Below are 15,175 nucleotides of genomic sequence, written 5' to 3' on the forward strand. Positions count from 1 at the left end.
AAACCACTGTCTGTCAATAATACTCTTGAAAGCTTAAGTTGTAATTATGTTAAAAGTATGTAAAAAGCAAACTAAAAAGTTATTTTAAAGTAAGAGGAGCAGGTATAAAAACGCTTTGGCTTCCATTTTTCATTGAGAATGTCATCACATTTTATTTTGTCTATTAAAAATGAACCAAAGCAAATAAATATCCTTTCATCTCATATAAAGCCTTGTGCCTGCAGGTCTCTGTCAGAAGTAGAAATACCGTTTAAATAAATGTGATAAAACTTCACAGAGAAAATATTTATATATGTATATATAATATTTATATATAAACCATTTCCCTTTCGCTGAAGTTCACTTTTCACCCGTGAACATTGAATGCACCTCTCACTCCCCCGCGTGGAGCTCATCGGTAACTGCACCCTGGTCCGTCGCAGAAATACCACGCCGCTTTTGTGACATCATCAACACGAGACTAAGCAGCACAACGCCGAAGCGACAGCAACAATGGTGAGAAATCAGTTTGAATGTGTGAATTTGTCGTTTAATCTCCACAAAACCTCGCATTTCAACTTTCAGCGACATTTAAAAACACACGCACACACGTCACTGTGTGCAGAACCACGCGCACGCGTTTGTTAGCGCCAATTCCCGCTGTGTGTTTAGCCCGCTGCTAACATTAGCATGTGTCGTTGTGTGTTTCAGCTTTTCTACTCGTTTTTCAAATCTCTGGTGGGGAAGGACGTGGTGGTGGAGCTCAAGAACGACCTGAGGTCAGTTTACATTTATAACTGGTATTGTATTCACATCAGAGCGATGTCCTTCATTATCTAACCGTCATTGTAACCCATATTTTTGCATAATATACTCTAAATAGTGCACAGACGGCCACTTTATTGCATTTGTGTTCATATCTGTTGTCTTTGCTGTACAGTTAAAGATAAATGTCAAGTTAAAAGTCCCACAATAATAATTAAACACAATTTTCCATAAGTTTGACTAATTGAGTTGTTTTTACTGTGTCAGTAAAAGTGTCTGATTTCCAGTGTGCAAGTAATCATAGATATCTTGAACACAAGCTAGTCAGTCTTGTCTTTATCTTATTATTTTTTATTTATTACATCATTAAGTTGAGAATTGTTTTGGTTTAAAAAGTGCTAATGTGGGACTTTTAACTTGAAAATCCTCTGGAACTGCACAGTATTTCCATTACACTAGTAGATATCAATGTGCTGAACACAACTTTCTGAGTGTTGTTCAGAACTCATAGAGAACTCAATTTATGCGGTTGCTCAAACTCCATTTATTAGGTCTCTGAAACTTTTAGTAGTGATGATTTTCATTATTTTTCACATAATGTTGTGCTTTTCTGTGTTTTATTTTGAAAACTGGGTGTCTATGTCCTTACAAATCGGCGCAATTAATTGGTTCAATGACATTTTACTGTAAAAGCCTTTTAAAATTCAGTGTCAGATAGTTTGAGTGCAGTCATGTACACAGCTGTGTTCATATAACATTAATGTATGTGCATTGTGTTATAATGTTAGATGTTTGGATATGGACATGATGGTAGTTTATATGGCTCAAAAGTACATGTTTCAACATATGCTGAATATTTCTGTTCTTATTCATCTCTTACGTTTTGTTTTGTGCTGCTTTGTTCTCATCTTATCCCACATTATCTTTACATTGGACGTTAAAGTTTAAAGTTTGTATGGAGATGAGAAATGTAAACAGTGTGAGCCAGGGACACTCAAAAGTGACGCTCACAGGACGCTCAAAATTGTTCAGGTCTTATCATTTTAATTCTCACTTCTCTTTTTTTACAGCATCTGTGGAACACTTCACTCTGTCGACCAGGTTGGAAATGATCCCTAAACTAATTTATAATAAAAGATAATAATTAGATACAGCTCTGTTTATGAAGAGCTGTTACATTGTCTCTCTGATGGTGCTGATTATGGTTTTTACTAACATTTCTTTTCATGTTTCAGTACCTGAACATCAAACTCACAGACATTAGTGTCACAGATCCAGAGAAATATCCACACATGGTAAGTTTTTCTTTGCGTTATTACGTCTGGGGTTCTTGACACCTCAGGCTTCCCAAAGAATGCTTAATATTATATTTATTTATTTTTTAACATCAGAAGTAACGAGTATAACCTGTTTTATGAGCAAAAGAGTGATTTAAATGATGTTTCAGATGTTGACTGGAAAAAAAAAATTATTTGTGTTTATTCTTTCAAGTGTCTTCACTGAAATACCTAAATAATTACACCACCTAAAGAGTGCTTTCTCACTTTTTATTTGGTTTGATTTGATTATCATCATATGCTGAAATATGAGAGAAGAAAATGAAAGCTGTTACTCTGTTATTTTAGAGATGCATGACTTTGAACAAGCATCACTAAAACAGCATTTAAATCACGAGTGATCAGTTTAAAATAATATTGTTTTGTTTTGCTGGAAGCTGATTTATGGCACTTCCAAGGTCCGCTTTAGTTCCGCTCGTCTTCAGCTCCACTCTGTCTTGTCTTAATTTGCCCCAGCTGTCTGTGAAAAACTGTTTCATCCGTGGATCTGTGGTCCGGTACGTTCAGCTCCCTGCAGACGAAGTTGACACTCAGCTGCTGCAAGACGCTGCACGAAAAGAAGCAATGCAGCAGAAGCAGTGATTTACCTGCGAGATGGGGGGGGGTTCAGTTTGGGGTGGGAGGTGGAGACGGAGTTGGGGGGGGTCTGGGGCTGAAAGTGTTGTTCAAGTTTTGTGTTAATTTCATAAAAAAAAAAAAAAAATCGTACAGTTTTTGAAGGAGTATTATTGCTCACTGGCCCCTGATCTTTCATGAGAATTTAAGTGCATTTCCGACATCAGTGATCAATAATTTACATGACAGTAATTATAAAAAATTGATTTTCCCCCTTGTTTAGTTAAAAAAGAGAAACCCAGCAGAGGTGAAGATTTGTTGTAATGTTTCTGTTGCATAAAAACACTGTTTATCATTTAAAAAAAAAAAAAAAAATGACTAGGATTTTTTTTATGCCACTTCAAAATAAAAAGCTATTTTATTTACCTATTGACCAAGTTATTGTCGTTTCTAGGTGTTTGTTTGTAGTTTTTTGTATTTTGATCTTTGATCATGGAAGAAATGTTAAATATGATTGATAGATACACAGACAATAATGAACATTGCATCACGTTTTATATTCACATTTACATTGTACTGTAGTCCAGTCCTGCTGGACACCCAAGTGAAACACTTGATATTGTCAATGGTATAAAAGTTATTTTGGGTGTGTTTTTGGTCAATAAAGGGAGAGGAGCATTTGGATGGATGGATTCCTCTCATCACTCGCAGAACTATATATATATATATATATATATATATAAATAAAAGAGGACGACCGATATGGGAATTGTATGAATTTGTGCAACCAATTGTTGATAATTAATGCTCATATTTCTTTTTTTTTTTCCCCCTTCATCTGATGAAATACAACAGTTCAATAATGACAAATGATGAAATTGAACAACATTAATGGATTTTGTGCCTGTGCTGCAGTTCATTTATATTTTAAGTAAAATGAATGTGTTGGACAAAAGTTTAAATACCTAACACAGATCATCAAAAACTTCAGAACAAGGCACAAGTGACCTAGGCAGCTTCCCCGATAGCATGTGGAGGGTAAAAAAAGAAGAAATGTAGATGTCTTTAGATATCTAAATAGTGTTTATCTTATTTTTTATTTTGCACATTTACACATCTGTTTAAAAATAAAATACAGCCCTTAAACTGGTCTTAAATGGCGCTTTGCCGTTATACAGTTCTAGCACCACTTGGCCCGACTTGACTCTACTCAGTTTTTGTTTTTTATTGCTTTTCCATTATGGATAGTACCTGCTACCTGGCTCCAAGCTTGCTGGGCAGATACTAAAATGTTGCAACACTGAGTGTCGTCACTGGAAGAGTCATGAGCACCATGTCCGACACAAGAATCAAAGTGAACAACACCAAACTGTACATCAGTTAGAAAGACTTAAAAGAAATGTCTAAAATCCCAATATTTAACAGAGGAGTCTGGTGTATTTAGTGACAGCACTGCTGAAAGCTGGCGACAGTGAGCTGAATCACAACCCGTTGAGTCGTATTACTCATATACTGAACAATTCTGTGAACAAATCTTTTTAATGAACTGATTCTAATGATTCAGTTACACTGAAAACAACTGCTTTGACCGCTAATAATTTGTGTTTTTGTGTTGTGTTTAAAAAAACCTCAAAATCGCGCTATGGCGACCCCGCACACATTGAGGAGGTACTATGAAGTCATGGAAAACGGCGTGTCTGATGCCAAACTGAGTAGAGTAGTGCTCGAACTGTATAATGGAAAAGCACCATACGGTTAAAAAAAACAACAAAAATATTCATCTTAGGCAGTAATTATTACATTACTGAGAACAAAAATGTGTAAACCTTCATAAATAATCCTCAGCCGGTTAATTAAATAATAATTGGGCCGATTAATGGATCTACCTCTACCAATACTTGTTTTAGTGATGTAACAGATGATCAGAGGAAACACGGAGTCGTCACTATGAACATACTTTTAAATGAATGTAACACAATGTACAAAAGTCTTACTGCCACGCTTGAAGGACAACCTTCACCCACTTTTGAATACACAGGGTTAGGCGCACACACCTTCACTCGTGTGTTAAGCTGCTACAGCTTCTCCTCCAGTCGAGTTTATCATTATCCCGTACGTGCTGTCACTTGTGTCTGCTTTTTCCTACGTTTGTTAGGCTTTTTTGGCACGAAGACGTAAAGGTGTGGTGGACAGTTTGTTGTCTTGTAGTGGTTTTTTGGTAAGAGTCCAAGCTGAACGTGTAGAACCAGATGTGTAATCACCACAGTTAAGGTGAATTTATTGCCCCTTTTATGAGCAAAGCCAGGGACATGTTGTTCCCGGCATGTGTGATGTTGCGTGTTACTGCCTCTGAGGAACATGTGACACATGAATCCAGCTATACTGAGTATCTTCACAGCAGTTTTATAAGTTTGGTAATTACAATAAAAATATATTCAGGTGTCATTTCTTTTGATCAAAATCATCTTGTACACGTTGATTTTAACCTACATGTTTGTGTTGCATCAGACAATATCTATAGTCCTCATTGAAACTTAATTTATTTTTGATCCTTTGTACAAGTCATCAGCACTCTTTGCTAAAGCTTTGGAGATAATATATAAAAGGACAATTAAAATAACTAGTTACTAAAGTACCACGCAGCCCTTCTTCTTCTTCCGGCTTCTCTTTAGGGGTTGCCACGGCGGATCATCTTGTCCTCTTCTGTGACACCTGCTGTCCTCATGTCTTCCCTCACAACATCCATGAACATTCTCATGTCTCATGTCGTCCTCCTGTCTGTACTATATATGTATGTGTATTGAAATGTTGTTTAAATGCTATGCTGTCAGTGATCTACATGGTCAAAGTGTGCGTGTATTTGCAGCTTTGTTCCTCACACGCCACACACTCAATTAAAAGCGCTCCCTCTAGAGTTAATACATAGAAATCCAATACCTTTATTTTACATTCATACATCTATAACACTGTACAACATTTTAAATGAAGTTTGAAAAAAAGACAGATCCAAAAAACAAACAAAAAAAAAAACCAGTCCTGAAGATTTACAATGATGAATTTGCATGTTTTTAAGGTCGAAGACAAGCATTTAAAAATATATATACACACTCACACCCACACAGGGAATCAGGACACATGGCGTCCTTGAGTTGTACCTCAAACCGAGCTGGGCTGAATGGAGAGGAATTCAGTCACCATAGAGAAAGGCACATTGAATACACAGTGTATGTACAAATGAAAAACCTGGACAAGTACACGGCTACACTGTAGGGTCTAGAACAATGAGCAGAACTGTAAACCTTCACTTATTAAAAACAAATTTAACAAACAAACAAAAAGCCATTTAAATACATTTGAAGCAATTATCTTTTCTTGGTCATAACAAAGCAGTACCTTGAAATGCAGTTTAACACTTAAGATTGGCTCTGCCAGCAGAGAGCAATCCCACGGATATAATTACACAATATATGTCACAATATTTACGCAGCCGACGCTGACGACAACCGTATCTCATGCATATTCTCATCAGACAGCAGCACAGTCATCTGATATGTTTTACACTCCATCCAATTACAGTGTCATCGTGTGTTGACTCCCCCCCCTCCCCTCTTTTTGCACGAATATGGCAACTTGACGTGTACATACATCGACATAAAAATGTATAGACAACCCTATACAGCCGCAAATTCTGTAAATCTTAAAATATATGTACCACCTGTCAGTCAAAATGTTCAATACCTCCAGAAAAGTAAGTTCTCTGATATAAAATACTGTATATTCAAAAAACTGATTGTTTACATTCCATCCTTCTCGACAAAATAAAGCTTTGTATACGTACCTTTTTTAAAGCTTAGAAACAGTCCCCACATACATACATCTATTTATATTATATATAAACAATAAAGTGACTAAGACGCCATAAGTGGCTCTACGTTCACATGTAGTGGAAACCCGTTTACGATGGCATACACAGCCAATTTATTTCTCTAATGAACACAGTGTGGCACTACAATTTTGGATGATTGTACAAGTTGGGGTCTTTAAATGCCAAGTTCAAGATTGCCTCCTTTATTCCAGCAGTTCTCCGGCTCAGCACGCCTTTGTCAGGTCAGCGGGCATGTCGGCCGTCGACAAACGGTACTGGATCTTTGTGTTGGTGATGGCGCCGTGCTTCTGTCGAAGATGCAGCCGGAGCTGACTCTTGTGGCGGAAGTGCAGGTTGCATTTCTCACACTGGAAAAGGAAAAGAAAGAAAAAAGAATGACTTTTCAGTTTTGCCACGTCTTGGTTTTTTGAGGATATTTAGTGTTTTGATGAATGGACCTACATGGTAGGGTTTCTCTCCTGTGTGTATGCGCAGGTGGCTCTTCAACGTCTGCAGGTGACGGAAGCGTGTTCCGCAGATCTCACACGGATATGGCTTCTCACCCGTGTGGATCAACACATGGGCACGAAGATGAGCAACCTGAAACAGGGAAACAAAAGAATAGTTTCAATTCACAAATCTAGGGCTGAATGATTAGGGGAAAAATATGAAATTGACATTTTTATTTTGGTTAGACAATGTAATTCTGTTTGATTTGTCATTTAATTCATACAAGTCAGAGTCAAGTCCAATATTTACTGCGCATCAAATCATGAATTCTACTGTATCCTAACTTAAAGACTTTCCACAGAAAAATGCTCTTTTCTGATTGGGACGCATCAAATAGGAGTTTCCATTTGAAAAACGATCAATTGTTCAGCTGAAAAATATCATTTATATGGTTTAAAAAATCAAAACACTCCCTGTGATTATCAGCATTTCTGTAAAATAATAATTACATAAAAATATTTCCATGTAAAAGTGTTATTACCTGTACAAACCGGGCTCCACACGTCTCACATTTGTATGGCTTCTCTCCTGAGTGGATGCGAGTGTGAGTCTTGAGGTTAGCTGGTCGGTTAAACTGAGCACCACAAATATTACAGCGATACGGCTTCTCTCCTGAGAACACACACAAAAAAGAAAACACTAAGAAACGAGACGAGACGAGAAATGAAAACTTATTTTCAATAACTTTAAGATTGTTTTTTACCTGTGTGGACAGTCTTGTGGCTGGCCAGGTTGCCCTTGTAGCGGAAAGCCGCCTGGCAGCGGTCACACTTGTATGGCTTGTCACTGTGCACTTGCAGCATGTGCTGTTTCAGCGCCTCGTCTTCGGCAAACTTTGAGTCACATTCATTACAGAAGAAAGTGCCGTTTTCTGTTGAGAAGAAGAAATCACAAAACCTCAGCCTCTATTTTAAAAAAAAAACATAAACATGATGACATTTGATTTACATTTAATATCTGACATGTGTCATAAACTCACCACAACTGGAGTCTGAGTATTCTGAGTGCAGCTCTGCCATGTCTTCAGTGAGACGGGACCTGGAGGAGTTGGGACAAACCTCTGAGTGCTGTGGGGACTGGGAGCCACAGGATGAGCAGGTGAGGCGGCTCAGGTAGTGAGGAGGGCGGCTGTCACTGCTCCTCAGTGTTCCCTCAAGTGCACTAAGGACAGAAGGACAAGTACGTTAAGTCAGGAATCTTTCAAATCAGACAGGATTATCAGAAACATTCATTCAATTAAAATTAAGGAAACTTGGCACATCTATTGTCAAAGGCAGTAGTGTAGGACCAAACAGGACTGACCAACTCACATCAACAGATTTACTGCTGTAACATTTCAGTTCCAGGATTTGCCTGATTAAGTCTAGGACCAGCAATAAGCTGACACTGCAATATTCACTTGGCAATCTTCACATTTCTTGCTGTACTTTTGCAAAAAAAAAAAACAGAGTTATGTATTTGTTAAATTTAAAAACACAGACCTGTTGATGATATTGTTGAGACGACTAGCCTGAGGCGCAGGCAGATCCTCGCTGTGAACGTTGCTCTTGCTTGTGGTTTGTGGGTCGAGGTTCTCCGAGTCGCTGGGATGGAGGTAGGGTTGCAGGCCGAGGCGCTGGGGTGAGCGGAGCCCAGAGTCTCGCAGCCCCACCTCGTCTTCCTTTGCGCTCTGATTCAGCACAATGAACTTGTACTTTTTCCAGTTGCGAGCTTTAGGGTCCTGCGTACCTTGTGACACTTGCACTCCCGCAGTTTGGGAAAGGCTGGCGTTCTTGCTGCTGCTGGACTCGGTCGGGGAGTTGGGCTGGCAGTCTGATTTGAGCGGACTCTGAGGGCTGCTCATGAGGCTCTTGCGTCCAGCGGAGGAGATTCCCAGTGGGTATTGCTGATGGATCAGGTCCTCCTCCACCTGAGGAACGTGCTCTCTGCTCAAGTCTTTCTGGTGCTCGAGGTTTAGCGCAGGAAACGTACGCTTTCTTGTGCCGAGAGAGTTAGACTGGCTCATCCCGTCGTGGCTTTCCCTCCGTATCTCACTGTCTCTCCCTACCTCCCTGGAGGCGTAGGTGGTGGAGTGAATGATGGTGGTACCAACGGGCCTGGTGTATTCTGACCTGATGGCGTTGGCGCCGTCATGTGGAGAACAATGCTTGTGGTGCATAGCACTCTTAGAGAGGTCTGCAAAAGCGCTTTTGGCATCAGTCAGCTTGCAGAGAGGGAAAGGGAATCCAGGCATAGGAAACTGCCCATACAGATGGTAGTTGCTGGGGGTGCTGACCCCATTGAACATGTTTGAACTGTAGGGCCTCCCGTCTCTAAATGGTGCTACGCGGCTGTGCAAACTGTCGACAACGTCATGGGGCCGGTACATGTGCACATCCTGAGGTAAAACCAAGGGACTGACCAAAAACTCATCTCTGGACAGCTTGGCAGATGGATCACTGCGAAGACAAGGACCACGTTAAAAACATGCTGCTGATGCCGAACGATGGCGTCGCACTGAATCAGAGTGGAACCTTCTACTGACCTGGTTTTGATGAATCTGTGGCAGGTGTCCACGACATGGTCCATCTGCAGGTAGATGGCTGTATTCATGATAGACATGATCAGACTCTCCTTTAGTGTGAGACGTGAGGTGTACATGAACTCCAGCAGGATGGCAAAGCCCTCTGGGTCGACCTTTGGGTCAAGACTGATCGCGCTGAGGTTGCACTTGTGGGAGTCAGTGAAGATGGTGTAGAACAACCCACTACAGCAATGAAAAAAAAGGACAACACGCAGACGAGAGCGTACACGGATCAGTCAAGAGCGGCAGCGGATATATTGCCTCAAAACTCGGCTCAACTAACACAAACACACACCTGCAAGCCATGAGCACGGTCTTGTGCGCACGAAACTGCTGCCTGTTCACCAGAATGGTGACATCTGTAAGAATGTCTCTGCTGCGCAGACGGTTCAGGTTGAGGAGAACATCACTGGCATGGCGTGTGAACTGTATGCAGCTGTCTGCTGCGCAAGCCATTTTGTCAAGTTCTGCAAACAGAGAAGAAGACGATTCATTTACAAAAAGCAAACAGTTGATGTGTTTGTTTTTAGCGCTCTGCTACAAGGCGGGAGCACGGATTCTCTTTAAATGAACTGGACTGGGATTATTTATGATCCTCATGAGGTCTTCATCAGTGTGGCAGAGAGAACAGCGTGTGCAGTCCTTTCACCACAAGGTGGCGCCATTTATTTAATAAACACTGTCTAGACGGTTTAATTTGTACCTCTGAAATAGTTTCTTTTCCCTCACTTTCTCTCGTTTGGCAGGTTCATGCAATATATGATATATAAAAAGAATTCAGATATTTACATTAAAAAAAAATGAACACACAAGAGTATTAAATTAGTTTAGATTTTCTTTCTTTCAAAAACATAATAAATAGATTAAAACGGCACATTTTTAAAGGACAAACACCAACATTTTCTCTTGATCCTAATGAGCAGAAACACAACAGAGACAAGTTGACTCTAATGAAATGAGGAATAAATGAACACGCTACTTTCCCCAAACTTTAACAAATAAACTAAAAATCTATTCAATCAAATTTCAATTTGAGCCCAAACTTATTGACTTTTGTACAAAACCAAGCCTGAGAAGTTGCACCACAAGTTACGTTTCCCTGCTTGACTTTTGTGAACCAGTGACAGCGTGTGTTCACTTTCCTCTGCCAACAAACTTACAGCGCACCGGCGGGTCATTTACGTCACGAACTGCACGAAAACAAACAAAAACAAACAAAAACAAACAAGCATCTTTGACACGAGGGTCTGTAACTGGACACGTCCGAAAATAGAAGCAGGACAAACGGAATGCAGCCTGGACACAGTGACATCATCTGATTTACAGGTGGAAAATAAAGTGATGACCTCCAAACCACCGGCAACACGATTGTTATATACATATATATATATACATATATATATATACATATATATATATATATTAAAATACATGTGTGTAGTCTAAAATAAAATGACAGCACACACTTCTTTCTTCTTCTTTTTTAAATTACCAGCCTGAATTAATCATTTTTTATTGATTTATTTAACGTGTCATATAAATTTCCTGAGCCTCCAAAGAAAAACAACATCTCAGTTCACTGTGGTTTGGCTCTTTTCTTCTTCTTCTTTTTTCTTCTTCTATTCTTTTCTTTTATCACGCAGTGGAAACGAGAGACAACTTGATGCGACGACGTGTCCCGAAGCTTTTACCGCGGAAAAACACATACATCACACTCTCACTCACACACTCACTCACACACTCATTCACTCACACGCGAACATTTCCGCTACACTGTAACGGCAACAGAGGGGCTTGTTCGGCGCAGTCGTTTGCGCTACATTAGAGCAAATTACAGCCGCTAAAGTAAAAATAGCCCGTGTATGAGTGGGCTGCCATGCTGCCTGTAAACTTCTCCTGACAGCAGCAGCAGCAGCATAAGCAGCAGCAGCAGCAGCAGAAGCAGCGCTGGTGTCTCCTGCTTCTCATGCTGCTGCTGCTGCGTGTTGACACTTGACTGGTCAACAAAAGTCGCATTAGAAAGCAGCGAGAGCGTGAGACTCCCGCAACTCTGGTTGCAAACAGTCTGCTTTTGTGCGTCTAACAGCAGCGTTGTGACAGCGTAACAACACGGAGGTGGCGGCTGCTGCACGTCAGAGCCACGGCGAGCTGTCAGGACGCTCCGTGTGTCTCTGTGACCCACTGTCACACACACTCTCACACACACACACACACACGCTGAGTGTGAGAGTCAAGAGTTTCAACTCCACACACACACACACACACACACATACACACACACACACATACAATGAGAGAGAGCCGGAGCTTCACTAAACACTTCACCACAGATGATAATAATAATAATAAAAGAATGTATTATTTTTTTTTTTTTAAAGAGACACGTCTATAAAACACCAGCAACACACAAAAGATAACAACTCCGCGCGAAATGTATATTTAAAAAAGGAATAAAAAAATCACCTGGTAGCGCTTTCCTAGAAACTTCTTGCATCACCACTTCTAAGAACCCCAGTTCTAAGAATCAGACCAGCTCAATTCTCGGAATTTGAGCCCGGGTCCGTACCACTTTGTCAGAAGGCAGGGGGGTTGCTGAGACGCTGTTCCCTCCTTGTAGTGAACCCCAAAGCAGGTGTTCTGACACGAATACCGTACAGTGTGTTTTACAACAGCACCACGGAACAAGGAATGTTTAAATAAGTGCGTCCATGCGTTTAAAAAGTCTACAATAGAGCACCGGAATGTTTGACAACGGCCGTGCGTTACCCCTGCGTCTTTGGTTGCGCCCACAGTCACAGGACGTCGGGCCGGCGACGTCACCAGCTCCCTGAAACCACGCCCCCGAGATTCTCAGAACTAATTGATATTCTATGACTGAGGCGACGTATGGCTGCGATGGCTGTGGTCGCGTGCAACACGCAGCCTCTACATGTACAGCACACAGTGCGACATCTCACTTAGGTAGATATGACACACTTAGGTTTTATTCATTTATTTTTTTAATTCATTACATTTATTTCTTTTTCTTTTAAAAACAGCTATATTTCCTGCAGGTTTGCTGACTTCATAGATGGAGCTGAGCTGCTGCTGCGACTCAACACCGGGGTTTGTTGAACAAGGAAAGCTGTCATAGATTTGATTTGAGTGTTTTCTCGTGATTTGTCAGGGACTTGGTGCACTCGTGAGTTGTTGTAGAACGAATGTTCTTTTAATTGTGATTCTGCGGGTGTTGATGGTTTTTGTGTGTGTCCAGATTTAAGGCTCATTTTTAGATGCTGTACATGTATAATTAGCCTATAATTAAACTTGTTGCAGACTGAAAGTGTGGCAGTGGATCTTTACAGACGTGACTTTGCTGTTGAGAGAAGTTCATTTTTAAAGTGCAGTGCAACAGTGAGTTAGTTTGAATTATTTATCTGTTGCTGTGACATTATGAGGATGATAATTATGCTATAGTTATAATTGTGCATAATTATGTACTGTGATTAATTGCACTCCTCAGTTTACTTGTGATGTGGAAAGTTGTACATGTTTTATTGGTTAATTGTCATTATTTGATGTGGTCCAAACACAAAAATACTGAGTATATTTCTGTAATTGTCAGAGTCAGGCAAGAATAAACTCTACAAAGTCTTTCTACGTCCCAGTTTGTGTTAGTGTTGTGTGTTTCCTTCATGCCCACTTTTACTTTTACACTTTGACTGGACCACCAGGCTTTTGCATGAAACTGTGTTTCATCTGTTGAGACCTGGTGTGAATTTACCGGTTACCACTCACAGCTTATGATGCTTGGTTAAGTAGACGCGTATGACTGCATCTGAAAGTTGTATTCATTTCCTGAGTTGTGGCTCGATGCGTTTACTGTCACAGTGACTCACCCTGGAAACTTTGTTTGTGGTGATTCCAAAGAGCGGAGTCCCCGTCTTTTCTCATCCCATTCACTCCTTGGCACAGGAGCAGCATTTGCTGTGCTGAGGAGGAGGAGGAGGAGGAGGGGGGGGGCAAATAAAATGATTATACTGTACAACAGGCTACGTAAAAACAATTTAATTAGTAAAACCCTCCATTCATAATATATCATTTTGATATTATGAATAGATTCCCCTCACAGTGGTAAATATTTGTACATTTCCATTTGCTGGATTAGTTTTATGTATAAATTATCATTTAGTTGCACAGAAAATCAATAAAGTATTAGAATAATATGACGTTTACCCCAAACAGAGGCTGACGCATAAGCTTCAATCCAGTCAAAGTTTATAATATTTGTACTGTCTCAGACCTCTGCTTTGTGTATTTCTAGTTCAATTTGAATTTATATTTAAATTGCAGCAACTAAAATTTCCATTGCACATTTTTGTTCTTCTTTAATGTGGTTTTTAAAAATATATAGAACTGTCATTACACACTAATGATTACGTGTCTTTTCATTGATATGAGAGACATCAAAGCAGTGGGTTAGACTTTGCATACACAGCCAGATGAAGCGGGTGCAGCGCTTTTCTTTTCTTTGCCTTGTTTTAATTTAACCCTTTGTGTGACAACACAACTCGGCTCTAATGTAACCGACATTTCCCTGTGGACTGCCCGAGCATCCGCCCATCTGGATCCGGCATCCCACTAAAAACACTCCAGGTGTTCTCAAACCATTGGGGAAGAGGAGGAGGAGGAGGGGGGGGGGGAAAAAAAAGTCTCCAAAATAATTAAGACACACGCCTTCACAAGCAATCTCCGATTCAGCACTGCCAAATAAAGACTATCTTGAGTTACAAACAAAGAGCAGCGTCAACTTTATTCCAATCCACTTGGGGGATGTTTAAGGCACTCCAGCACCGTTATGCATAATGCACGGCCATAAACCATCCAGGAGTTAGGGAGAGAGATGGGTAATTTACCAAGGCCTCATGCTGTGCTCGGCTATAGAAGGATGAGATAATTACTGCAAATCCTTGGCAAACTTTTACTCAACCAATCCCTAGCAAAAAATAAATGACCCACTTAAAGAGGACAGAGTGAAGAGTGCACACGACATGATCTATATGCCCTCAACTAAACTGATGGGAGGACACTGTCACATTATGAGCAGGGTATTGGTTAATCTTAGATCTCCATTCAGGCTGTATAATTAAACAACGGGTCATAACGTTAAGGCCCCGCTGTCTTTGTCTGGATGGCAAGCTGCTCAGAAACAATCGAAGCAAAGCGGCCAGTAACAGCTGCACATTTAACACACACAAAAAAATAAAAAGATATAAAAGAAAGGAAAAAAATAACTCCTGACACAGTGTGAAACATCTCTAAGCCGTATCATTGCCTACACTCGGCGCGCGATAGGTCATTGAATAGAAATGCCCACTGACAAAAGCCTGAGGCCCGGAGGTTGCCTCACTTTTTTTTTTTCCTCCACAAACTGCACACTTTTGTCTCGTTTCACAGCAAATTTCTGCCAACTTCAGTGTTCATTGTCAGCAAAGATGTGAGTGCGGAGTTTTGTTCTGAGAGGCATGATGCAACCGAGCTGTAACACCAAACAGATAATGCTGTTAGCTACAGAGTTCTTTTAGTTCCTTTCTTTAAAGGAAATTTCTTTTTATATTGTTA

The 15,175-nt window shown here is 40.3% G+C and overlaps 2 protein-coding genes and 1 long non-coding RNA gene across 4 annotated transcripts; 2 read left to right on the forward strand and 1 right to left on the reverse strand.

Annotated features, from left to right (window-relative positions):
• The first annotated feature begins 376 nt into the window (after window positions 1-376).
• smx5 lies at window positions 377-3,320 on the forward strand. Its single transcript, XM_058638714.1, has 5 exons — window positions 377-495; window positions 691-758; window positions 1,815-1,845; window positions 1,980-2,039; window positions 2,538-3,320. Exons 1-5 carry the CDS (start codon window positions 493-495, stop codon window positions 2,661-2,663), a joined length of 288 nt encoding a protein of 95 aa, XP_058494697.1. The 5' UTR covers window positions 377-492; the 3' UTR covers window positions 2,664-3,320.
• Window positions 3,321-5,450: 2,130 nt separating this feature from the next.
• bcl6aa (BCL6A transcription repressor a) lies at window positions 5,451-13,552 on the reverse strand. Of its 2 annotated transcripts, none has more exons than XM_058639134.1 (9): window positions 13,453-13,552; window positions 9,870-10,041; window positions 9,536-9,757; window positions 8,493-9,449; window positions 7,991-8,172; window positions 7,715-7,882; window positions 7,493-7,623; window positions 6,964-7,101; window positions 5,451-6,869 (listed from the first exon to the last, which is right to left on the reverse strand). In XM_058639134.1, exons 1-9 carry the CDS (start codon window positions 13,535-13,537, stop codon window positions 6,726-6,728), a joined length of 2,199 nt encoding a protein of 732 aa, XP_058495117.1. In that variant the 5' UTR covers window positions 13,538-13,552; the 3' UTR covers window positions 5,451-6,725. The 2 variants fall into 2 exon arrangements, with proteins under 2 accessions (XP_058495117.1, XP_058495118.1); XM_058639135.1 differs by lacking the exon at window positions 13,453-13,552 and adding an exon at window positions 12,038-12,170 and having other exon boundaries at window positions 5,452-6,869.
• On the forward strand, window positions 12,406-13,220 carry LOC131466066 (uncharacterized). The gene is made up of 2 exons (XR_009241379.1): window positions 12,406-12,535; window positions 12,613-13,220. It is a non-coding gene; the product is annotated as an uncharacterized LOC131466066 (long non-coding RNA).
• Window positions 13,553-15,175: the final 1,623 nt, after the last annotated feature.

Source organism: Solea solea, chromosome 9, assembly GCF_958295425.1.
Source record: "Solea solea chromosome 9, fSolSol10.1, whole genome shotgun sequence".
NCBI lineage: Eukaryota > Metazoa > Chordata > Actinopteri > Pleuronectiformes > Soleidae > Solea > Solea solea.